Below are 26,428 nucleotides of genomic sequence, written 5' to 3'. Positions count from 1 at the left end.
TGAGTACAGAGCCAAATTTGGGCTCTCATTGACCAAAGACTCAAGTACCTCCAGCTCTGGCTGGAGCATGTTTATCCCTGTGTGAGTTAGCCAAAGTGCATCCTCACTGTGGTATCTTACGAGTTTGTGAGGAGCAGCTGGTCCAGAGCCTCTCTGCTCCTCCACGCTCTCACCTATCCGTGGGTTTCTGCCCAATACAGGTGCTCATGGTCCTGGTCTGCCAGAGAGCAACTTCTCTGTCCCAGGGGTTTATCCTTGCTGTGGTTAAACTCTCTGAGCCCTGAGCTGGGTGGGCTGCATCTGGGCTAGGCTGGGACATGAATGGTGGAGTACCATTACCTGCTGACCACAAGGGAGGAGAAAACTGTCTTTGACTGCACCCCTTGTGGTATCTCTGAGGCTATTCAGTCAAGGGGACAGCCCTCACTTCCAAAACAGGAAGATGTACTCTGGTTGGGTTGTGCAATAGAGAAAAATGTCTCATTAGCAGTAGTGCTGGCAATGCTGGGACTGGAAGAAGTGTTTCTGGCAGAGTTCTTGCAGAAATATTCCCGACAAAGCTGCTCCTTGGGCAATGCAGTCTCCTCCAAAGAGGAACAGTAGTTTGCTATGGCACCTACTGCCACCCCAAAGAGTATTTGCCCAGCTTAACGCTACAAATTAAATATAACTCAGCAGTGCACAATGTTTCCCCACATATTTGCTTTCTGCAGTGAATGTTTGCCATGCAAGCACCACGTAGCTCTGGTGCTTATCATTAATAAATATGTTCAGTTGTGAAGGCTCACAGTGTAGCTCTCTGGCTTTCACAAATGGCTGCTTTATTGGGCACTCTCAATCATTCCTGATCTCTGGGGATGAGAGGGCGCTTTAGACTTGCTGTCACCCTCTCAGCCCTGTAGGTCAGAGTTGTCAGAGTTTCACAGAACATGAGCTCCACTGCCTGCAGGCAGCTCCAGCCCCTGCCATACCATCCTGCTTCATTACCAAGCTCATCCCTCAGCCTGGCTACTGGAGTGAAATGAACTGGGGCCATGGGGCAGGCTGAGTCCAGCTTTTAAAACGGAGAGAAAAGAACTGCTAAAACCCCTCTTTTTCATTTTCTGTCAGGTTATTTTTAAGCTGGCCTAGTTTCTCAGTCCATTTCACAGCACAGTTGTGTCATCAGCTGAACTGACATCCCAGGAAGGATGGAGGCAGTGAAAGGATGGGTCTGCAGGATGGAGGAGCCGTATCTGGCAGTACCCACTGACCAGCTCCCTCTTCTCCAGCATCCCCGTTTTCCTCCTCCTCCGTGCCCTGCTGCCTGGCCTGTGTTGACCATGGTGCTCCTCACAAATTGGTGGGGCCATTCCTCTTACCAGAGCAACACAAAACCAAGCCAGCAGAAAAATCAATTTAATTGTCTGCCGAGAGCAGAGACAAGAACAACAGTGGATTAAGGAGAAAAGGAAGATAAAGGCATCCCCCTTTTCCCTTGTGGCAGCAGATAGAGCTGCTGTGAACCATAGCACTTCTCTGCTATTTATTTGTGGATGGATTGAAATCATCCTAGTTTAGTGCAGATGCCAAGCTGGGCATTGGAAATGAGCACACAGAGGGCAAGGGCTTCCTCCCTGCTGAGGCCCCCCCAGACACATGAAATGCAGAGCATACAGTGCCTGGAGCTTGTTTACTCCTCTCTCTGCACAGTGGAGGGCATCCCTCTCATCACGGCATGTCATGGCTGCACATGCACCCACTGCGTCTTCCTTCTCAGCAGCCCCTGGGCTGAGCAGCCATGGGAGCAAGGATCAAAGGGGAGCTGCGGGGCGTTCATGATGTATCAATCCTTTTTAAAATTATTATTGTGTATAATCACACTTTGCAGCGACAGTGAGTGCCTCCTAAGAGCTCTGCATGCTGCCATAATAATTCCCAGGACAGATGGGGACACCGGGGCTGGGGGTGAAGCCAGTCATGGCAGAAATGGGGGATGGGATTATCACATTGAAGTATCTGGTTTCTAGTCCCACATCCAGACCCTCTTTGTGTCGCTGGTACATTTCAGTAGACCCTGGGCTGGAAGTCAGAAGTTAAAATAGGACTCTTTTGGTTTTGAGCGGGGATGATTTTGAAATGCAACCAGATTTGTGCCCTGGCTTGCAGCCCGTCGTGGGGTTCAGGTACCCCTTAATGTCAAGGATGGACACCAGGCTGTCTGGCCTCACTGCCTGCCTTTTTCTGTGATTCCACCCTCACTGACATGCTTTCTGTTGTTTTTCAGGAATATCTCCGAAGCTCCCTGACATCATGTCAATAGGATCACATTCATTCTCCCCAGGAGGTCCTAATGGGATTATTAGAAGTCAGTCCTTTGCTGGCTTCAGTGGGCTTCAGGAAAGACGGTCCAGGCAAGTGCCCTTGTTCTCTGAGGGGAATTTCAAAATCAGGCTGTAAGGGAGTCCTGGGCTTTAGGGGATGAAGGAGGAAAGGAGATGAGAGAGGACTTCTTTATCTCTGACTCTCTGCCAAATAAAGTGTCCTAGGCTAAAATGTCTCTGTATGTTTTTTGTATAACTAAGCTGTTACCCTCAGCCTGTTTGCCTCTTCCCCATTAATGCAGGGCTTCCTCACATGCCTCAGAGCTCTGAGAGAATTTCAGAGAACCATTTTAACTTATGCAGTGATCTTTTCAACATGTGAAATGTGCAGGAACACTGTACCTGATGCACTTGCTGTCACCTCCAGTTTAAGACCACTGCTGCCTAAAAGACAGTTTTCTTGTTGCTGCACCACTACGAATTCAAAACAAAACTGTTTCCTGGAGCTTGGCTGCGGAGCCTTTCTGTGCACTGCCCCTTAGCTACACAGGACTTAGGGCTTTTAGTCAGGCATGCCCAAGCAGTGCAGTCATGGATGCTCCCAGAGGCTAATTTACAATTGATTTTAACTTGTGCAGTCTCCCGGTGCCAGACCACCAGTTAGCAACTGAGGAGTAACAGCAGGCAGAGGGGCTCCCATTGTCAGCCCAAGTCAATGATGGTTGCTGGATGCTGACCTACCTGCCAGTAAGGTCCCCAAAGAGGCACCTGTATGCAGCACAACTATCCTCACTTTGCCATACACTCCATCCTCAAGATCAGTGATGCTGTTCTCCAGAAACTCTTTATCAAATCCCAATCTTCCTTAGGACCTGCAGGCTTTACACCTGAGATTATGTGGGCTCCTCTTTCTTTTTAGCACCTGGATATAGTTCAGCTCTTTCATGGGCTCTCTAATGTGAGTTAGGACAGGCATGGTGCAAGACAGAGAAATGTCTGACGAGCCTCAGATTCGGCCTTGCATTTCCAGACAAGCATTTATGTCTTGGGAAGCACATATCCCAGGCTGCTCAGATTCTTAACCCATAAAGAAATGCAGACTTTTAACTGGCAGGCACAGAAGCAGATTGATTTTTTGCAAGCAGAGATAATATCAAAAGATTTCTTCAAGCTACGGTCCTTTGAGATTTCTATGATTTATAGCAATTTCTTCCTCTTTGATGTTAATTTTGCAGGTGTAACTCCTTTATTGAAAATTCCTCTGCGCTCAAGAAGCCCCAAGCTAAGGTGAAGAAAATGCATAATTTGGGCCATAAGAACAGCACCACGCCCAAAGAACCCCAGCCTAAAAGGATGGAAGAGGTCTACCGAGCCCTGAAGAGTGGCCTGGAGTAAGAGTTTTTATCCTGCTTGTTGACTGAAGCTTTCTGTGACATTTTAGAGCCTAGAGAAACAAGAACAGGGATCCTTCCTCATAAGAGATGAACATACACCTCTTGAAGTCAGGATTGTGACACTTAGTATATAAAATATTTGTATGGGAAACAGGAATACAGGAGGCAGAATCCCATTTCCATTCACATTTTGAGAAAAGCTCCCAAAGTCTGTGATTTCAACATCAGATTTTTTTCCCTCTGAGTTTCCTAGAGTCCTATCAAAGGCTTGTATTGCCTTTCAGATAACATCCCAAATGATAACAGGGCTTTTATCAGCCAGATACAGGCATAGCGACTGGAAGGCACCAGCCCATAAACTAAGCAGCAGATTAGCTTACTTGAAACTGGCTGTTCAGTGCAAAGAGAACACCGAGCTCTTACACACAGTTAAATAAGGGGGCTCCTATTTATTCCCAAAAAGGCAGCAGGGAGCTCCTTTTAGGACAGATCAATGTAAATGAGTTTTTTGTCTGTAAACATCCAGTGCGGAAAGTAATTTGTCAGGCAGATTTTCTTTAAAGATGGTCATCAGCCAGCTTGGTATGTGCTGCAGAGCTCATGCATCGTTCTCTGGTTTGTGTTTGCAGTGAGTATCTGGAAGTTCACCAGACAGAGCTGGATAAGCTGACTACTCAGTTAAAAGACATGAAAAGAAACTCACGCCTGGTACGTGCAATGCTTTTTCATCGTGTAGATGCACAGTGGCCTTCTTGAGGTGCTGGAGCAGCCAAGGGATGGGTGTGGGATACAGGGAATCTGCACTGATGCTCTTCTTCCCTTTTAGCCATGGTACTGTTTGTGATTTCTATTGTTTGTGATTTCTATTGAGTGTGAAATACTACTTTCTCATGGTGCTGTTGTGTTGCAAAATTAATCAATTTTGTGTTCTCTGTTGCAGGGAGTCCTGTATGATTTAGATAAGGTATGCTACTCCCTTGAACACTCATTTTGCAAGGAAGCATTAATATCCATACAGTGCACATGGAAACCTTTTCCAGAGGGATCTGCTAGCCACGCCAACACCTGCATTTTCAAAGGAAGAAGTCCAACTCCCCTCCTCTTCCCAGGGTCTCTGGTATTGCCCACTAATGCAGCATCAAACACAGTGTGCTCACTAATCTGGCATCAAACGTACCCCACCAACCCTTTTTCTGAGGTCTGCCAGGTCAGACTGGCTCTGGGATGGGGACAGACAGAGAGACAGACCCCTGCCAGGCAAGGAAGGAAGGAAGCAAAGGAGGGACTTCCTTTTTCTGTCAGCTGACAGCCATTAAATCCATTCCCTTGTGCAAATTCTCTCAGCTAGCTCCAGTCAGATGGGGGCTGATAGCAGTGCACCAGGGGACTGGGGGGGGTCCAGGTAAAACCCCAGTTCATTCCTGCCAGTTCTGAAGAAAGAAAAAATGAAAATACATTTTCCCTGCAGGAAAAATTGGGTGAAAGAAAAGCTTTCAAAAACATTTCCTGAACAAGTCTGACTTTTTTTTTTTTCAGTCAAAATTCCAAGCTTGGGTTTAGTCTCAAAACCAACTTGCTATGGAAGACTGTGGATCTTGAAATGCAAAACCTGATCAATATTAATAATGGGATTTCAAAGTACTGAAAACATTATTTTTAACCTAAAAAAGCTCTGCTTTCTTTGGTTTGTTTTTTTTTTTTTTGTTTTTTTTTGTTTTTTTTTTTTTTTTTTTTTTTTTTAATAATTACAAAAACCTAGAAAAATCCCATCAAATAAAAACTCTCATTAAAAATATACATTAGGTAAAGAAGTGAAGGAGCTTCATTGTCAGCAGCATCTTAACAGTAGAAGGATGGGACAACTGATTCTGGATTCATGGTCAAGGAAATCCTATGTGTTTTAAGGAGGAGTATCTTGGATCCATGGGGACTAGCAGAGCTAGAGTGGCAGTGTCTTACTGATTTATTTAAAGATGCCTCACCTCTGTCTTTTCCTTTCTTTCAGCAAATCAAAGCTGTTGAGAGATACATGAGAAGGCTGGAGTTCCACATTAGCAAGGTAATGAGCTCTCTCCTATCATCTTTCTTCTGCATCTGTTCCTATATTATTGAGGAAACAAACCCTTGGCCTCCTGCTACCTCTTTGTGCTGGGGAGGCCGCTCCCAGATTGGCTGTTTTTTCCATGATGGGCTGGTGGTCAGAGCCAAAGAAAGGGTTTCCACACAGACCCCAAGGTCCAGCCATGCCCCAAGACACTCCCACATACTTTTAGGTACAGAGAGAACATAGGGTTGGAGACTTGCTGGGGAAAATCTATCTCACAGCATGCTTACTGTCAGACTTTAGGTAGAAGGAGAGTTGCATCTGAAAGCAATTTAATTCAGCAGTTATCTCTAGCACACACAGCAGCTAGTTTGGATTTATTCCTGGATTTCACTGCTAATGCTTTTGCTGCGTGGTTTGGGGCCCACATCCACCTGAATGCATTGGTGAGAATATAAGTTGAGGTACTTGTGATTTACACTAATATGTTTTAGAGCTGGATGAAATCCATGGCATGTCTTCCCTTACATATAAACATATCTGCTAGTGGTTAGTTGCTTTTTTGAGCCTGACAAAGGAATGTATTATTTTTGACAGATGAAATGTCTTTTGAGAGTCATTTGAAAAGCATTTGTGCAGCTTCAAGTCCTCTAATTATGACAACCTATCCAAACCTTTTAATTTCAGTCCTCTTTTACTCTTGGAGCTGAAAATAAAAATATAAATCATGAGGCGATAGACTGAGATTTTGTTCCCCAAGCCACCTACTCCCTTGCTGGCAACATGAATGGCAAAAATTAGTACTTGAGGAACATTTCCATTCAAATCCTTCCCACTTCAGCCTGCTCAGAGTTAATGGTTTCTGGGTTTATAATAAGAGTGAAAAGCACCAAACGCGAGAGGTAACGCTGGTCAGTGTTACTCAGGCTTGCCAATTACGTGAGTTCACTCTCTGTAACCCACGGCAACAGAGACAAAAAGAACAGAGTGTGTGGCATTAAAGCCCACAGGCTTGGGCAGGTGGAGAAACATCTTTGTTTCTCATGATAAAAAAGAGTTTTTTCAGCCGTATTTAATCAGGGACACAGAGATGCCCTCTCTCTTTTACCTGCCACTGCTCTGTAAAGGAAGCAAAGCAAGGAAAATGGGGTGCACCACAGCAGATCCCACATACCTGGGGAGCAGATGAGCATGTCCTAGCCACACTCACATGGGCAGGAGCAGGATATCAATCCCAGACCAAGGCTCCACTCCAATGTCAGAAGTAAATACCAAATGACAGCTATTCATAGTAGCTGTCTTTAGCTTGCTGGCTTGCAAGAGAAACAAGAGTGAATATGAGTGCAGAAAGGTTTTTTTTGTCACTTCAAAATGGCAAAATGATGCCTGTGTCTTCATTACCTTATGCTGAATTCTTTTACTTTGCAAAGCATTTGCTGTTTTGGGTAGGGTGTCCTCAGGTCAGAGGCTTCAGCCCCCAGTTTTTCAAGCTAGCCTTGTAAAAATTTACCCAAGGCTTTGAAGCCATAAGGAACACAAGTCCCATTCCAAACAAATTAGCAACAGCACTTTTTGTTAGATGTTAAGCAGACTTGGAAAATGGGATTTGAAACATGCCTGGATTGTCACATCAGGCTCATCTCTAATGCAGAACATAAAATCACAGACTGATGAAGCCAAGGTGCTGGATGCTTTCATTGAGAGAAATTATGCCATGAAAATCTATTGCTGAGCAGGAGCACTGTGGGACACAGAGTGACCTCTTGATTTCAGAGATAACAATGGAAAGAATTATTTTAGGTAAAACCCAAATATCATCCTGTTTTAGGAGGGATGTTAGAAGCAGAAAGAAGAGACAGCTTCTTCAATTCCTGTCCTTTTCCTCACCCTGGTAGTCAGGTTAGAAAACTCACATCTTCTGTATCTGACAGATTTAGTTTATAAAAACATAAACCACTATATATAGCTGTTGTATATATGTGCATGTATTACTCAGTTGGAGTAAATGTATGCATTCAGTACAGGTATTAGAGGGAAAAGGGAAACCAAAGCACAAGGTGGGTAAATCCATTGCCCCTCTGAAATCAGATGCAGGTGAGACTTCATACTGTGTGTGACTATGCTTTGCAAAACTTCCAGAACGCTTACGATATGTTGGGTCCCTAAGTTAGGTGAAAAGAAAGTAAGAAAGCAACTAGATGTAGATGTCTGGGGGGGTGGGTTGAAGTTCAAAATACTTTTTTAACTTGACATCAGCTGTTTGTAAGCCCTTTACTTGTGCTGTTTCCTAGTAGGACTCCCAGTTTCTGGAGGACGGACAGTAAGAGTTAAAAATACTACTCCCAGCTTCCAATACTACCTATTAGTCAAATATTGCAACAGCTTTGATCCATGACTGATATTAGGGAACCAAAACCACTGCTGACCCTGTTACATGTGCTATTTACCACTTCCAGTTGCATTTGGCAGTGTGGGCATTGCAGTTGCCTTTTAAAGAGCTCTCCACAGTGAGATGTTTGAGAAGCCGGCTGCATTCTTCCCTCACTGTTATGATGGGGAGAGCATGAGTAAAAATGCTTATAGGCATGCAGGGTAAGCTGGTGAATTGCTGGCATCTACTGTTGCTCTATTGAGTTTTTGACAGTGGAAGTTACTTTCATCTTGTGTTTCTTTTCCACAGACTGTAACACTATCACAGCTTAATTTCCTCAGTCTCCCTCCATTGGATATAATGGTTTGGCTGAGTTTTCTTTTAGTGCAAATTACTTCATTGTGTTTGCTTTATTTTGCTGGGGTTTTGGGGTTTTTTTTTTGCAGTACACTTTCCTTGTTCCCACTAGGTGGATGAGCTTTATGAAGCCTATTGTATCCAAAGACGTCTCTGTGATGGTGCCAGCAAAATGAAGCAAGCTTTTGCAATGTCTCCTGCCAGCAAAGCAGCTCGAGAGAGTTTGACTGAAATCAACAGGAGCTACAAGGAGTACACAGAGGTACATCATCATCAGTTCATTCTTTTCACTCTCACACTGTTTGAAAGCCATAAAAACTTTGCCACTAATTTCGGGGAGAGTTTTATCCAGTCAGAAGAAATGAAAGCAAACTCAGCAAAGAAGAATTAGTATTTGTTTTTCTTCAGGTGAATACCTGATGACTGACAAAGACAGGTTACATGGGCCCAAAGAGTTCCTTGAAATAACAGTTTAGACTCTATGAGAGCAGGGTTATACCCAGGAACTGCAAAAAAAAAAAAAAAAAAAAAAAAAAAGCAAAAGCATAAATCTGCCCCAAACCTACTTAAACTCCTACTACCTCTTTCCTGTCTGCAGATGTAGGGATGGCAGCTTGACTGGAAACGATGTGCCTACAGACATATGCTGCATCCTGTGTGTTGTACTTGCTGTGATCAAAATGTATTTTATTAAACAGTCAGGAAATGATGAGCAAGTCTAATCGTGTTGCAGACTTCCCGGCACACAAGCTGTGACAACCTTCCAAAACCTGAAGGAAGAACTGGAGAGGGTCTAATACCCAGTCTCTCACAGCCTTCTTTCTAAATGTACTACATGCTGGGAGCCACTTTGGCATAGAGTTGCTGCTGTTGGCACAAGTCCTGGCTGGAGAGGACCAGAACAGTGAGCAGGTTACGCTCCAAGGGCAAAAGCTTCCCTTTTGCCATCAGGAGGATTAGCATGAAGCAGCAGAGAAGCACAGGGTTGAAGTGTCAAAAAAGCAGGCAAACCTGCCATTTTTTAGGGCCAGACCTAGCTAAACAAGAAGGATGGCTCTGAGATTGATGTTATTGCAAAATATCTTGAATCTATCCTTACAATCAGACCTCTTAAAAAATCCCAAAGAAGTTTTGTCTGCCCTCACTATTTTCTTTTCCAACACAGAACATGTGTACCATAGAGGCAGAGCTGGAAAACCTATTGGGGGAGTTTTGCATCAAGATGAAAGGTAAGTGCCTTTTCACCTTTCCCTTCTTTCTCAGAAACAGTAGCAGTTGCTGCACACATTGGTGAGGGAATTGAGATGTGCTGTGTGACATGCATTTATGACAGGTGGGGTTTCCCACCCATTGCTGAGCCTTCAAACCCCCAATTCACACCCCTGCCCACTGGGAAGGATTACAGAAACAGGAACACCAATGCTTACAGACGTTCTGAGATTCTGCCTTTTGTTTTCTAGACTAATTACCTCCCACAAATACTCCTCCCAACAGCCAAAGCAATTCAATTTTGAAGATTGCCTCTATTTTCAGTAATTCTTTGAGAAGGTGTCTGGGAAATTATCTGAATTGCCATGGAGCTGAACTTGAAATTTAAAATACCTTCTGAATTTGACATCAGCTATTTCTAACTCCTTTACTTTTGCTAATTTTGACCAATACTATTTTTGACCAAATGTAAAAAAGGCAAAAAGCTGGGGATAGTTTTCCTAGATAACTCTGTGATGGCATTCACCTTTCCATTTTATTCCTTGTCTTTATGACAGGGGAGTTTATGGGTTTGAATACAATGGAATCAGTTTTACTTGAAGCCTCAATGGATCATCAAGTATTGCTAATGCTATTATCCCTTTAAGACTAAATGTCTTAAAGAAGAGATTGGGAGGGGATATCTTTTTTGGATCTTCAGTCACTGGCATGAGAATAGTTCTATAAAACAAAGTCAGCATCTAAATATTCATGAACTCTTAATTCTTCACTTGATATCATGCCATTTAAAACATCCACAGTATTGCTGGTGGAGTTTTGAGAACGCACAAATCTCATACAAGGTTTTGATTCTGCCTGCCTTGTCACAGTCGTTTCCTATGACGGCATTGCATAGATTAAGATTAATCTTAGATTAAATTAAAATAGCTACTCTGTGCTCTCATATTATAGAAGACAATTGCAGCAGATGCTGGAGTTCTCCTAGCTCCATCCCTCAGGTTTGAGATGAACACAAAGAGACTGAGACAGATATTTCTGTACAGGAACCCACAGCAGAGCCACAGCATGGACATGCTGAATGAAACAATGTCATTCAGAGTGTAAATTGTGTAAAGGGATTTTCCAGCTCCCTTGGAGTATTTCTTTACTTGCTGTAAATGCAGTGCACAGTTCCTGGCAGAGGGGCATGTTGCAGAAAGTGTCACAGTGTCACAAATGTCTTATCTGAAGAGGTCTAGCCCCTTCTCTTTTGGATGCCAAATCCTCTGGCAAAATTCAAGGACTCTGAGGAAGGCAGGTGCTGCACTCACGAGCAGGAGCAGAGCACAGAGCACAAGCAGCAGCTGCTTCTGAACACAGTTTGCACCATGTAAAGAAGCCCAAATTAGAAAGAGAAATGCCAGATTAAGTATTCTTTAATTAGGGCATCTGAGATTTCTGTCTAGATAGTTTTCCCTAGGAATAGGAATCCTATAGGACAATACAGCCACTTCTATTGCTAAGGCTTGCAGCAGCTCTGGCAAAAAAGCCTGCAGATCACACAGCAAGTTTCCTCCTTAAGTTATACTGCAGCATATCCAGCTAACTTTAGGATCTAATTTGAAATCAAAGCATTCCTTCCCCCAAAGCTTATCTGTTCCTAGCCATTCCAGTGAAAGTTATTTTTATTTTGTGCCCTCTATCACTTACACTGAAAGCAAGCCAACCTACACAATGCTGTCAGGAAGCAGGGGAGCTGCACAGAGCTTTTATGACTGATATTTATAGGAAAAAAAAAAGCCTAATCATTTTTCAGAATCAAGATAATAAATGTGCCAGCAGGCTTAGCTAACTTAGCTAATCAGTTGTTGAAATTTACCAGGGAAACCCAGTGTGGAAGTTCCTGTATGGAATCTGCATGTCCTGTTGTGATGTACAGGAAAGTGCCCTTACAGCTGTTAGAAGAGCCAGGACAGCAGGTGGTGAAAAGCCCAGATGTTTCACTCAAGGGAGAGCAATATGCTGGCCTGACACAGCGGTGGCTCTGTGACATGGAGCCCACCACCAGCAGCCAGGAAGGAGTCCAGCATGCACGTGCTGCGTGAGCTTCAAGTGGCCCTGCCTCCTTACCACAGCCCCGTGATGACCCTGTCCCCTAATTACTTATGCTGACCTCCCAGAAGCAAGCTCCTGTCCTGCCTGCATTAAAGGCCCAGTGCTTTTACAAAGGCATGATGCTTGAAATTGTATGATGGAGCCATTGGTTCCCGCCATTTTTTTAGTCCCCAAAAGCCATTCAGTCACCAGAAACTTGTTTCCTGTGAAAGTACTTATGCCCTATTGTCAAGTCAGCATTTAGCCTCCTCTTCATCATGCTGAAAAGACTTGACCAGCCTGGTTAGGCCAGTCACAGCTCACAGACCTAAACATCCATATGGAGTTTTAAGCTGGAGTTTCGTCACCCACCCACCCCATTCACTGGGCATAAAAAGGACCTTTTATTTTCCTTACATGCTTTTGGTGATGTGTCCCAGGAGCGATCAAATTCACTTATAAAAGCATGCCTGGGGAGAGAGAAGCAGTGGTGGAGAGCTAGTAATCTTAAATTATTTATAAACAGTAAATAAATTAGAAAGGAATTGGTAATATGAGCTCTGTGCAAGGGCCTTCTGTTCTGCTGAACACTAAAATGAGCAAAGAAAACTTCTGGTCAAAGAAATGGAAGAGGCAGATAAGCAGTTCACGGGGACAGCTCATGACTGCATGCAAGGATTGAGTTGCTCCTACAGTACAGCTAGCAGGACTAATTCATCCCTGCAAATACAGCCAGCACTAGGGCTCGTCACACTTGCCTTGATTTTAACACACCCCTGTGTGTTCCATTGGGGCATCCCTTTCTCTGCCACAGACTTTGTATGTGGCCTCAAGACAATTTCACTGGGCACTGCAACAATAGAGGCATAGATTTAGGCTCACACAGGCAAAGCTGGGTAAGTTTTTATACCAAAACAAGTGCAATGGCTACATACTGAGGGGAATCTGTGAGAAAGGAGAAGCTCCCTCTGTAGGAAAAACAACCAGTTGAATCCTGTAGAAAAGCAGGTCAGCAGGCCAGGAGAGGGGTGGTAATTCCCCTTGGATTTTGGCGTAGAGCCTCAGAAAACTTTAATTTCATAGACACAGTGCTGATATAAAAATAGCATTGTTATGTCCTACCTTAAAAAAACCCAAAACCAAACATAGATCACAAGTGCTTTGCTGTGCTACTTCTCCCGCTCTGGGGAAAAATGGGATTAATCTGGTATTACAGATGTCAGTCATATTTTTTGATGCACTTACTATTGAAAGACACTCAGCTATTATGGGAATGATAATGTTATGGAAATGCCAAGCAGAAGGAGCCCCTGTTGCTTGCTGTGTCTCCCTGAAGATGTACTAAAAAGGAATCTGTGTTGAAACGTGGAGCTCGGTCAGTCAGCGTTGGGCAGCACTACAGGGGGATCAGCAGCTTGCCTACACCTCACCATGGGAAGGGCTCTCAGCTGAGTGTCTGAAGCGAGATGACGTCAGGAAGCTGTTTCTCCTTTTTCTATAGTTACTATAGCAAAGGAAACTTTAGGCTCTAATAGGGAAAAAAGCTGGAAGGTATAGATATTCCATGTACAAGAAACCACAGCCCAATGAATTTTACACAAAATAAAGAAGAAAATTGTGGTGGGTTGTGTTGGTTTGGAGGGTGCACAGGCCGCAGTAAGAGGGGGGATATAAACAGCAGCTGGGGGGCTGCAGGAGAGTGTTGCTCTCTTCTGTCCCAAGTGTGGCCCTGGGCACCCCACTGCTCCCCACTTGTGGGCTCAGCCACGCTTGGCAGCCCAGGCCCTCCCACAGTCCCTCTGTGTCTTTCTTTCTCAGGTCTGGCTGGATTTGCTCGGCTCTGCCCAGGAGATCAATACGAGGTATGTCTGCATGAGTTTGTTTATTAAATAGCAAAAGAATCAAAAGGAAGGCATACCTCTGCTGCTTTTTACATCATGATGAATAAAAACTTTTCACATCAGCACCTCAATAAACAACTATTATTTTTCCCATATGTGCTCTGAAAAATCTTGCATTTTCTGTATGTCTGCTTTTGTCAGGGCATCTGTCAGAAGACCTGGATTTTACATTCAGAGAACTTGGGGATGGCTATTCGAAGAACTATGAGCTTTTTTTGTAGCTTTTAGAAATGTTATTTGTGACAAAAGTTTCTAATTCCCCTGGAAAAAAGCATTTGTCCCATCCCATGCACGAAGGGGAAATGGAACACATCCTTTCAAGCAACCTTTACTGAATGCATAGGTTCTACTTCATCATAGAGCTAAGTGGCAGAGAGAATAAGTGAATAACTGCATAACCATTGCTCGAGACCCAGTGTTACCTGCCGTGAGGCTGCATCAGGATCTCTGGTCATTGCAGTGTTTCAGTAGAGATCATCAAGAGTGTGTTAATTAGAGATGGATTAAAATAAAAGCCTCCAGCTCTGCCAGAACAGAACTAACCTTGCAAAAAATTTGCAGTGGATTGACAGTGGATCCCTCCAACCAGAACTTCCTAGCTGCCTCGATCATAGATTCATTTGTTCCCACTCTCATTCCCTGTGACAAATGACTCCTGCTTCCTCTGTGGGGTCAGGTAGTTGGAGCAGCTGTCTCCCAGTCAGCCCAAAGTGGTCTTCCTACTCTTGCTGCTTCAGATTGGGTTACTGCACTATGGATGTCATTCGTTTCCATCATCAGACAGCCAAAACCTCACAGCTGTGGAGGTGTCTGATGGGGAATGGCCAAAAGCTCACCTGCCTGGAAAGGCAAAAGATCCAGCAAGTTGTAGACGTTAGGATAGACTACAGGTGCTTCCATCCTGCCCTCCCGAATCTCTTTTGCCCTGCCACTTTCCCTGTAAATGGAGTTAAATATCTTGTGGCTTTTTTATGAGTCATCAAGATATGTGAAGTTAAAAACTTGGGTGAGGGGTCCACCACCAAAAGGAGCAATTAGGAGAGCTGAGAGATAGAGATCCTCCAGTAGATTTTTCCTTCTGACTTGATGGGAAGCGGAAGGGCAGCACCTACGCCACCTAATTCTTCCAACCTTTGTCTCAGACCTTTGCCCCGTTCTGTTTCTGATATTTGTGCATTGTGAAAGCAGATTTCTCAAGCAAATAAGGATTTTTTTTTTTTTTAAGATTTTCATGCGTTACGGTCGCCAGCGCTGGAAACTGAAAGGCAAGATAGAAGTGAATGGCAAGCAAAGCTGGGATGGAGAAGAGATGGTTTTCCTCCCTCTCATTGTTGGACTGATCTCCATTAAGGTATGCACGCTGACTCCTTTGCCTGCAAGCAAGGCAGGAGTCAAGAACCTGCCTTCTCATGCACCATCAGCAAAAACACAGAAGCAGATCATTAAATTCTTTAGAAATGAGCCATAATTAGTATTTCTGACACACCTACTAAAATGCTGTAGTATGGTCCAGTTTAGATACCACAAGAATAATCAGTTTGTGAGAGCTGTGGGAGAGATTTTCTTCCCAAACCGGAGTCTTTCCATCACTGTTCCATCTCTCCATTGCCCCTGGCATCCCAAAACAGTTTTCTCCTGGCTGGAAGTCCATATGCTTTCTTTCCAACAAGTCTTCAACCTAAAGATACCTATTCTCTGACCTCTGTCTAGAAATTGGTGCTAGAAACCATTCCAGATGTCCCTGGTTAGGAAGCTTAAACAGAAGAAGGTTTTGAAAGTCTTAGGGGAAATGGCCCACTTAGACACTGCAAAGACTTTATGGAAAAAAAAAATGCAAGTGATTACAAAACCCACAACCAAAATAATCCCTGTTATGTGAGACAATAGGTTTTCAATGAAAGGCAAGTTGTGACACATGGCGAGTCACTCTCCTCCATCTAACACACAGGTTTAAGGTGGAAAGTTAGGAGAGAACCCCTTTTTATAGTACACAAGAATCCCAGTATTATTAAGGTTAATGTGTATATTCTCTTCCCTTTTTGGACTCTGTCCAAGCACTTTCACATAAAAGGCTCAAGAACTGACTTTCAAGCAAACAGCCAAAGGCTGGTTTGTGTAGGAGCTGCATATAGAACTGTCACTCTGAATTCCCAGGCAAATATATCTCTAAATATAAGTAGTGCTCTATTCCTGCAGTAACAACATACATAGAGGTGGTTCCTCAACAGTAGATCTGTGGAAGTCCTCACCAAAGGCCATCTGTGGTGCAAACTATTATGTGGCTTCAGAGTTAGAAGAGAGAAATACCTGGAAGAGAGCTCTTTTGGGAATTATTAATTAGGCAAGTTACATCAGGAGATTCCCAGTCAGGAATTTGTCAACTGCTGAGACACTCTATGGCCTCCCTATTCTCATTCTTCCCTTGGGCTCTGGTTGTCATTAGTGCAAAAGATCAAATACAAGGGTAGACAGCCCCTTGGTCTGAGCCAGTCCTCTTCTGACTCCTATAAAAAACATAAAGAAAACATGGAATCGTGATCATATGCAACTATGCATTTCCTAAAAAAAACCAAAACAAAACCACCACCAAACCCCACATTTTTCCTTAAGTAATACAACAGACAATGATATTTTAGAAGCTTTTTGGCAAGAGGGCCAGGTCAGACAATCAAAACTATTATCTTGGGATTAAGGATTGCAATGTCTTTTGTGGTCCTAAATATCTTGTTCTTGTCTCTTACAGGTCACAGAAGTTAAAGGGCTTGCTACTCATATCCTTGTGGGAAGCGTAACCTGTGAGACAAAAGACCTGTTTGCAGCTCGGCCTCAGGTGGTTGCAGTAGACATTAATGACCTTGGCACAGTAAAGCTGAACCTTGAGATCACCTGGTAGTAAGTAGAACTCGTTGGTTAATGTGTCAATCAATCAATCAACAATCAATCAGCTGTAAAACTTCAACCAAAGAAAAATGATTCATCCATGTGGGTTGTTCTCTCCATATTTTTCCCTGCTGAGGAAGATTGTAAAGGAACTGTGGCCCAAGTTTGGTATATGAAAAACAGTTCATGGTCAGCCACAGTTTGCCTACTTTTCCTGTGGTAAAGAGGGTTGTGCCTAGTTTCGGCTGTTAAATTAAGTTTGGTATGTACTGACATTACAAGGTATGGGAACTGCTTAGTGATGATAATCTCAAAATTGCCTTAAGCTTATTTCAAAGCTTAAAAATGGGATATAACTGAGTGCTCATATATATGTGTGTGTATATATTTTTATATATATAATTTATATGTGTTTATATATGCATAATATTAAAAAAAAATAATTTTATGGATTTACACTAGCATAGCAAAGTTCAGGAGCTGGCCCATCATGAAAAGCTGGCTTTTAAGGGCTTCATACACCATAAGAGTGATGGGAAATCTCTTGGTGTTTTCTATTCACATTGGTCAGCACAGGTGAGCTGGTAGCCTTAGGGTACAAACCCAATTCTCACTGCATTTTTATGAAATAAGTAAATGTCATTTCTGAAGAAGCACTGATGCATTTAACTTTTTATGGTCATGTGTGCTGTTTCTTGTAATGCAATAAACACGAAGCCAGCAATAACAGGTCCTGGTTTCCTTTATAATGCAACAGCTCTATTAATAGTGGAGCACCTTTCTCATTAGTATGTGTGACACTTGGCAACTCAAATGCAAGAATACTTTTCATGTGAAAAGAATAACATCAGACTACACTGCATAAATGATTTCTGAGGGAACACTTTTATCAGAACCGAAAACCACACTTCTGAGACTGCTGTCTAATTAACAACATTTTCTTTAAACACTTCAGTTTAAAAACTTGCTACCTCTGGGTTTTGATGTGCTAATAAACCGCCCTTTCAAAGATGCTTTCTATGGACCTGAAAGTCCCTCTTGCTCAGCCTAACAACCTTTTATTTTCTCCCCTCTTGCTTGTGTATCCATAGCCCCTTTGATGTTGAAGACTTGACCCCATCCACAGGAAATGTGAGCAAGGCATCTGCTCTCCAGAGGAGAATGTCCATGTACAGCCAAGGCACTCCTGAAACACCAACCTTCAAGGACCACTCATTCTTTGTAAGCTCTGTTTGTTTGGCTTTGTGTTTATGTAACGAGAAACCTTAGAGCAGTTCAAACACTGCAAACATTTCATTGCTTTACATGTCTAAGCTTTTTTCCCCCTGGTTTCAGCAGGTTACCCTTGCAAATACTTATAAAGCAAGTGCATTCCTAGCTGCTAATCCTAAAAGGTGACTATGATCCTGGCATCTTTGAAACTTTGTGGCCAATTAATGCATACCTATCCTTCCTGCCTGACTGCTGTGATGCTTGAATAATCTTTAAAAAATGTGTTTTTATATTGCGACAGTAGTTAAACAACCATTATAGCACAAGTATTTTTAAGTATCCTGTGATAAAATTTACCCCTGTACTGAAGAAATTCACAGGGTGTTCCTACATTTTGCATGAATCGAATTCTGAATGCTTAATCAGGCCATCTGTACAAAGATTAACTTTGCAATGCTGCATCCCATGCTTGTAACTTAGTGCTCTGCTAGAAAGCATTCATTTAACTTGCCCTTCCTCACACCCTCTTTGCTTCAACTGTTGAAGAAATGGCTGCATCCCCTACAAGACAGGCCAAAGTTGACAATCTTAGATGCTCTTCAAGACACTTTCTTTGACAAGCTTCGTCGCAGTCGCTCTTTTAGTGACCTGCCATCGCTCAGGCTAAGCCCAAAAGCAGGGCTAGAGCTATATGTGAGTCTTGGTTTTTGTTTGGTGAAGGATTTTTTCAGTTCCTGTGTGGCATTTCCATTCCCACGCATGCTTTTCATGTGTTGCTCTCTGTTGCAACTCGCTCATTTTGCTGACTGATTAGAGGGCAGGACATAACTGTGAGCCCATGCGGCTCGCATTAAATCAAAATTCCTCTTGGTTTCTACAGAGATAATGATCAGAAGTCAACTATCTGTGGGCAGAGAGCAGGGCAGGAGTACAAGCCAACAGTGTTCTTAAAAATCACCTGCTACACTGATTGACGCTGTACATTTGCCTAGTAACATGACTTTCAGAAGCTAAAAGCATACCCATGTCAAGGAAGAGAAGAAATAAACCTTTGACTATGATTATATTTAGGGAGAAAAAGTTGCTAATAATACTAGAAAAAAAATTCAAGCTTTGGACACTTAAACCTTAAGCTTAACAACATGTTCTACAGTTGCCTACAGTTCATTCCAGCAAATTGTCAGCAAAATAGTAGTTGCCTTCCATCTGTGCCATGCATTTCCGTGAGCTGGCCACATAACAAAGCAAGGTCTGTAGGTTAGATAGGCAGGTTGTGACTCCTATAGTGATTTTTCCCCATATGTCAAGTCAGAGATGAACATATATATATATATATATATCTGCCCTGATAAATCTGGAGTCTGCATAGGCTGGTTTTGCTTCTTAAATGATCAATGTCCTGCTCAATACACCACCAATTTGCTGACTCATTTCAGCAGAAACTCATGTTGAACTGGATATAACTCTAGGTCAACAATTGCTACAGACATCCATGCCACATGCCGGACATTGGATAAGAAATAGCACAATACTATCACCACTTAACCACCATGACACCAGAGAAACTTTTGGAGCAAACTGTTACATTTTACAGATTGCTACTTTAGAAGTCAGAAAATAAGTAGAACAGAGGTCGATAATGAGTAGGAAAATGCAGACAAGGTGGCTTATATACAATTCCATTAAAAAGAGCTATGGTACAGGAACTAGAGCAGTGCACTGGAAATGCTGCTTGAGAGAACAGGGTAGGGTGAGCATGAGAACATGGTAGGGTGAGCAGAATTCCTGATTCTCTCTGGAGATCATTTTCTAGAGCTCTCTATTTAGCAGAGACATGCTGAGCCCAGGTTTTCCAGAAGTCTTCATGGTGAAATTGAGGAGCTGTGCCAGATGAAAACGGAAGTTTGATTTGAAATATTTTTTCCATCTCTCAAGTCTTGAATGCTTCTTTAATCTTTTTCCTTGCCTTTTTCTTTCCTGGGCACATGCTGTTATTTTTTTCCTCTTTCCAATGCTGCACGAAAAACATTTTCTCCCTGTTATCTTTTCAGTCAAATTTGCCAGATGATGTCTTTGAAAATGGGACAGCGGCCACTGAGAAGCGGCCTCTCTCCTTCACTTTTGGTGACCTGCCTTATGAAGACGCCGTGCCCCCTGCCAACTCAGCAGAGTCCTCATCTGCTCATGTCAGCTCCAGCCCTGACATCACTGCGATGCCCACCCAGCACCGAGCCCTGGAGTCCTCCCAGAGCTCAAGCCTAGACTGTAGCAGCAGCGACTCCCGCAGAGACTCTGTTGCTGAGCCAAAGGACCTGCCGTCCCACGGAGAGGGAGGGGCGGCTGAGAACAAGAACACCCCAAGGGCAGCTCCTGAAGTTTGCCAAAAGATCTCTGATGCTGGGAGCGATCGTGTCTTTGTAGAAACGAGTGTCCCGGTGTCTCTCCTGCAGGACACGGATGAAGGTTCAGAACTCAAGCCCGTAGAGCTGGACACCTATGAGGGCAACATCACGAAGCAGCTGGTCAAAAGGCTTACATCAGCAGAGACACCCCTGACCCCAGAGAGGCTGCCATGTGAGGGATCCATTAGTGGGGAATCAGAAGGATATAAGTCTTATCTCGATGGAAGCATTGAGGAAGCCTTGCAAGGGCTTCTCTTAGCTCTTGAGCCACATAAAGAGCAGTATAAAGAGTTTCAGGACCTGGATCAAGAAGTGATGCATCTAGATGACATCCTAAAAGTGAGTACGTTTTCAGAAAATGCTACCCTAAAGAAAATCTGAGCAGGTTGAATGTCCTTGCCTGCCTCGCAAACATCAAAGTAGGCTTTCTGGAGAATAGTAAACTTCCCTGGTAGCAGTAGATTTGCTCCTGCTTGGAGCATCCTTTGATAATGTTGCATTTTTAAATTTCTGTCAGCAATGTGCTTATCATAGCCTTGTGTCTTCAAGCATCAGATCTTTTATCAAAACCTGGGGGAAAGAGAAAAAGGTGCTATGACAGAAGGGTAATTAAATTACCCCCTTCTCTGAATGCTTTGTGAACCATTGTGAATCACCTCTTGTGAACCCATTTCTTGTGCCATACTGGGGATCAAATATAGCCAAACTTCTGCCTTTGAAATCTATGAGTCACATCCTCAGTGGGTGTACTTTAGCATGCTACCCCTGAACTCCGTGAAGCTGTGCAAAACTACACTAGCTGAGGATCAGGCCTTGTAGCCATAGAAGCTGAATTTTCTAAATTGCCAAAGGGATTTAGAAGCACAAGTGTCTCTGAAGGTTGCTGTCCCCATGTCACCTAGGCATGGTCTTTTCCTTTTTCCCTCATCCATTTCATAATGAGAGACATCCTGTCATTACATCAAGATAATGTTAAAAATCAGATAATGTTAAAAATCAGAAGAAAAGGGGTTTGCATGTGTGTTGTTAATATGTTTACTGCAGGTCACTGTTACTCGTATCTCCCCCATGAATAACAACTCATGACACGTTACTCTGCAAACAGTATTATATGGGAAATAATCATTTCAAATGCTTCATATTCATATGCAAGTTGGTCTGCTAGTCATTTAAGCCTCATAATTCAAAATCATGGCTGAGGAGGAAGCAGGGAATTAATTTATTCTTCTGCATTATCCTTTTACAAAGAAGCTTTGTTAACCTCCTTGTTTCCATTGCATGGTACTTTCCCAAGGTAAGCGCTTTTTTTGACAGCCTGCAGCCCCCGTTCCTTGTATTATTTATTCCTAGAGGGGTTCAAACAGGCAAGGGTATCATTACTATTATTTTCTATCTTGGTACAAGAGGTCAACTATCCAAAGGGCAGAAAGACATAGGATGGGGGCAGAGAGGATGGATGTGTGCAGACAGGATTCCTGCACACTTGAGATGGACGCCTCTTCAGATCTGTTGAAGTCTGGATGTCACCTATTGATCAGTTTGCATACTGGCACTCAGCATCACCAGCAACCATGCAGAAAAGGTCTGCATGGGCTCCTCATGCTGAAGGGTTGAGCTGGAATCCAGCTGCGGCTGAAGAAATCTCTCTTGGCCATATTAGATGAGCAGAGAAAATGGCCCACATGTTGCTGTTTGTGTTTGCTTGAAGAAGCTGCACTACCAAGTCCTGAAGGAAATGGAAGCTGAAACCATTGGTGCTGCACAAGAAGCAGGACACAGCTCATCCTTGTCACAGATGTGTTGGGAAGTGTGTTTGATGAAATATTGACTGTACAGTCAGTTTAAGGACTCAAACATCCTAAGTGCAAATGTATGACCATTAGTAATGTGTGCAAACAAATTACAAATAGAACTCCAGCTCCCTTCAGCTCTAGAGCAGCTGGTGCTGGATCTGAACTCCTGAGAGGCCAATGCATTTTTCTGTGAGCTGAGACAAAGTCATGGCTCCTGTTTGGGACTGGAGGATGTGGCCTGTGTAATGGCACCAGTGTCTCATGACTGTTTCTGATCAAATAATCACATGGTGTGAAAGATGTTGAAGTCATTGCACGAACCAATGGAGATGATCCCTCAAGTTACATCTGATCCTTCAGAATGACCCTGGAAGCAATTCTGTGGGCACATGTGGATGAATTGCCACATGGGGCCAGAATATTTCATACTTCCTACAGCAACAGCAAGGTTTGCTTTGCATTTCTTCCCTGCAGTGAGGTGGGGATGGTGTCCCCCCTCTCTCTAGCACTGTTAATTTCTGAGTTACAATACTACCTTTCTCTGTCACCTAGGAATCTGATGCCTTATTGGCTTTTCCTTGATAATCCATTTGGCTTCAAAGGCCACAAAACTGCTCTCATTCCATTAATAAATGTGCAGCTATGGGATGAAATTCATTCCTGGCTAAGGTCTGTTAGAGTTATGTCTGGAATAAATCAGGTAGTGCCATTGGATATGTATAAATTGGCTTCTGTAGCTAGAACAGCAATTAAGGAATGTGCCTTCCCCTTTCAACTTCCATTGCATTAATTCCCGTCATTCCTTTTGGAAAATGCCAAGAGCTGTGAAACTTGGATTCAAGAAGTACTCCTCATTTCTATAAAAGGTGTTGAATTTTGACTTTGAGGGTTTTCCTTTGGGGAAGAGAGTGGGTAGCATGAGGAGGGGAGCAGGAATGAAAGGCTTTCCCCAGTTCTCAGTCTTTGATTGTATATGCTATGAATATGAAGGCTTGAAATGAAACACCCAATAAAATGAAGTTTTAAAAATAAAATGAAGAATTTGAAGTTTTAAGCTTTATCTTTTTTTTTTTTCTTATCTTTCTTGTAGTAGCTAATATCTGGGGTTTTCATTGGTTCGTTCTGCCTTTGCAGTGCAAGCCAGCAGTAAGCCGAAGCAGGTCCTCCAGTTTAAGTCTAACAGTTGAAAGTGCTTTAGAAAGCTTTGATTTCCTGAACACCTCTGACTTTGATGATGAGGATGGTGGTGGTGTGGAGGTTTGTAATGGTGGAGGAGGTGCAGACTCAGTATTTTCAGATACTGAGATTGAGAAGAATAGGTAAGTTTGTAGTACCTGCCAGCTGTGCTTACGCCAAACTGACACCCTGGCTCTTTGTCACTAACAGGGGATCCTGGTGCACAATTTATTCAAGGAAGACTGACTAATCCTTGATGAGTTTTAGGGTCAGAGGGCTCCCCATGGCTGCTGCATACAAAATCTTTAGTTTCCAGGACCATTTTTTTTCCTCTGTTCAAATATATGCAATCTGTCCTCCAAAGGAGAAGGGTAAATTGAATTAGGCTGACATCAATACTGGCAGAGCCTCTTCCTTGACATAGGTTTGGACCTGGCTTTCCTTGGATGTAATTACTAACTCCTCTGTGGTTTTTCCCCCCTCCCTTTGTCTTTTCTCTCTAGCCGAATGAGTCTTTGCAGTGGATTAAGCTTGTCAGTAACAATAACACAGGGCCAGATTTAAGCAGCATGATGTAGGTTGCCTTTGGAATGTTAAGAGTGGTGACTGGTACTCTGTTCATGGCCCTGCGTGTTACCTGCCCTTCTTTCATCACTTTTGGTCTTTCTGAGAAAAAAAACAAAACAAAACAAAAAAAAAAACAACAAAGCAGAAAACAAAAAAGCTGTGGTGTTGTGCCGTGGCCTGCCATTTTGTGTGACTTTAAGATGCTGTGCTTCAATCATTAGATCTTAAAAGCATGTTTGCCTCCTTTGAGCTGACACGATGCCCAGCAGGCACGTAAGCGGCACTAGAGCTGGAAAAAAAAGAAAGAAACACAGTTCCCTCCTGCCTGTGCTTTCCAACCAGGGAGCTATACTACTCATAGCTTGCTTAAAGCAATTTGAGTGCAATGAGCAACCACTGTGCAGTTCCCATCATCTCATGTCCTCATTCCAGAATAAGACTTGGTGGGGAAAAAAAATTGGGAAATTGTGTTGCTTGCTAAACTGGCACTCTGACCTCAGTCCAGTCTGTGCTGATTTAAGGATCTAGCTTCAACCAGTTAAAATAGAAATTAAAATTGCTTTTTTCCCCCCTCTGGCTCATCCCCAGACAGTGCAGATTCCCGCTTCCATTTTTAGATGTGTAAGTGTGTGACTCAGTGTAAAGATTGCAAGTGTTGAAACTTCTGAACTTGCAGCCAAACACACTTGCCATCTGGGGACTGACCTCAGGCTTTGCATTTAAACACAGGGAGGATCATTTGTGTAGCAAGAGCAAGACAATATTGGAAATAATAAACACAGTAAGACTAGCTCTACACTCTTGCAGAAACAATTGGCAAAGTAAGCTGTACACATTGTGTCTAAAACTGCATATGAAAACATCATGTCTCTTACTTCAGCAGTGGTTTTCCTTTCCTTCTGCAATGAGCCTTAAATTTGACAGCAGGAGGACTCTGAAAGCACAGAGTTGTTCCTAGCAGCTCAGTGCTTGGGGAGGAACAAATTGTCATGGTTCTTAATCTGGAGTGACTGGGCAGGTGATTCATCACAGATGGGAGAAAGCTGTCACCACCAATGGAAGTAACCCGTGACAAACCTTGCTGCTGAGGGCATCACATCACTCAAGGCAGGCCAGTCAGGGGACAGGTCTGTTCTCTAGATGGGCATGTCCCTCCTGTACCCAGGCAGGGCAGCCCTGCTCCTTTGTGATATGATGTGCCCATCACCAGGTTTCTGTGCACTTTCAGCTCTTCTGCCGTGCTCTTTGCTCATCACCTTGTGTGTGAGTGGGTGTGTGGGTGTGGGTGTGTGTCTGCTGTGGCAGCTGCCAGCCCTGCACTGACCTCCTCCTCCCTCCCTCCTCCCCAGTTACAGGACGGAACACCCAGAAGCCAGAGGCCACCTGAGCGAAGCTCTCACCGAGGACACGGGCGTGGGCACCAGTGTGGCTGGCAGCCCTCTGCCCCTGACCACAGGCAACGACAGCCTCGATATAACCATAGTTAAGCACTTGCAGTATTGCACCCAGCTCATTCAGGTACCAGCCCAGCCTCAGCTGGGGCATTTATTTTAAAATCATTCCTGCCTGCAGCATGGGTACGAGCAGGCTGGCAAGGTCAGCGCGGCTACTGTGAGGCACTGGGAGCGCAGGGCTGGGACAGACACCATGCGGGAGTTGGATGGTGACACCCTGACCCCAGCCAGAGGTGCCTCCATCGTTTCCATCTTGGCCCATTTTGGAGCAGACCTGACATGGGAACCATGGGATGCTTGGCACGAGCTGCCCAGGAGGGCTGAGGGGTAGCGCAGTGGGACACAGGGGCATCCTCTGCTCTCGGTTACAAACTCCTGCTGGCTTTTCTGGGAGGTCCTCAGTAGAGTTAGTTCCCAGTTAAAACAGCTTGTGTCTTCAGAGGTAAAACATGAACCCTGTCTCCACTGTTTAACTGAGCCCCAGCTGAGCCTGCAGATTCAAGAGCAGAGATGAATTATTGCACAAGAGGCAGAGAGATTCTGTCTGCAACAGGCACAGTGAAGGCAGCATGAGACAGCCCCCCCAAAAATCAAAATTGTCAGTTCATGCTCACAACTAGAGGGTTTTTTCTGTAGTTTTTTTTCCAGAGCCCATGCACAGCAAATGCAAATTTGAACATCCAGTAAGGGAGGTCATCAGGGTTTTCCTGACAAATCAAAACATGCTGCAACTTCCTCTTCACAATTATTTTACTCTTCCATCTTAGATATAATTAGCTTTATTTTCCCAAAGGCTCATTGAAGCAATAGAGCGTGAGCCTGATTCCAGCACCCTTAGTGCTGAGCTGGAAACTCTGCTGACTCACAACTATGAGAAAAAGGGAATTTTTTTGGTTTCAATACAAGAGTATACAGTAAATACGCAGCTGAGCGAGGTGAACTTGAACCACATCCACACACAAAGGAGATTTGATATGAACATTATTTATGTAGACTGCTGAAGAAGATAGAGATATCAGCAGTAGGGAGTATTAGCAAGGATTAATTAATTAATAAAATTAATAAAGGCACCAAAGTAATTGATCAAAGCTGAAATGGAGTGGAGAAAGAGCAACAGGTGGTCTTCCTCTATGCAGGGTTGTCCTGAAAGTCTACGGCCCATGTTGTGTGAAAGCCAGACTAATATTCTTGCCTGGCTTTAAGTCTTGTGGTGATGGGTTTCTGTAGCTTTGTGAAGTGTGTAAATCAGAAATTACTTACGCAAATGGCTACTTGGATACTCAGGTGTCTGG

The 26,428-nt window shown here is 43.5% G+C and overlaps 1 protein-coding gene across 6 annotated transcripts in view; it reads left to right on the top strand.

Moving 5' to 3' along the window:
* Window positions 1-26,428, top strand: part of RIPOR2 (RHO family interacting cell polarization regulator 2) — a 108,300-nt gene that overhangs the window by 71,657 nt on the left and 10,215 nt on the right. For 4 of the 6 annotated variants that reach the window (XM_068194072.1, XM_068194081.1, XM_068194065.1 and 1 more), the window contains exons 2-15: window positions 2,267-2,393; window positions 3,539-3,694; window positions 4,327-4,429; window positions 5,703-5,756; window positions 8,582-8,731; window positions 9,635-9,698; window positions 13,570-13,613; window positions 14,878-15,003; window positions 16,396-16,544; window positions 17,624-17,753; window positions 18,291-18,437; window positions 19,796-20,485; window positions 23,074-23,258; window positions 25,032-25,200. In XM_068194072.1, the coding sequence (XP_068050173.1) occupies window positions 2,293-2,393; window positions 3,539-3,694; window positions 4,327-4,429; window positions 5,703-5,756; window positions 8,582-8,731; window positions 9,635-9,698; window positions 13,570-13,613; window positions 14,878-15,003; window positions 16,396-16,544; window positions 17,624-17,753; window positions 18,291-18,437; window positions 19,796-20,485; window positions 23,074-23,258; window positions 25,032-25,200 (2,268 nt within the window). In that variant the 5' untranslated portion in view covers window positions 2,267-2,292. Of the gene's footprint in view, window positions 1-2,266; window positions 2,394-3,538; window positions 3,695-4,326; window positions 4,430-5,702; window positions 5,757-8,581; window positions 8,732-9,634; window positions 9,699-13,569; window positions 13,614-14,877; window positions 15,004-16,395; window positions 16,545-17,623; window positions 17,754-18,290; window positions 18,438-19,795; window positions 20,486-23,073; window positions 23,259-23,618; window positions 23,690-25,031; window positions 25,201-26,428 lie in introns of all 6 variants that reach the window. The other 2 variants (XM_068194087.1, XM_068194098.1) reach the window with 2 other exon arrangements.

The sequence above is a fragment of the Anomalospiza imberbis genome, chromosome 1, assembly GCF_031753505.1.
Source record: "Anomalospiza imberbis isolate Cuckoo-Finch-1a 21T00152 chromosome 1, ASM3175350v1, whole genome shotgun sequence".
Classification (NCBI taxonomy): Eukaryota; Metazoa; Chordata; class Aves; order Passeriformes; family Viduidae; genus Anomalospiza; species Anomalospiza imberbis.
This window is presented reverse-complemented; position numbering and strand designations above follow the sequence as displayed.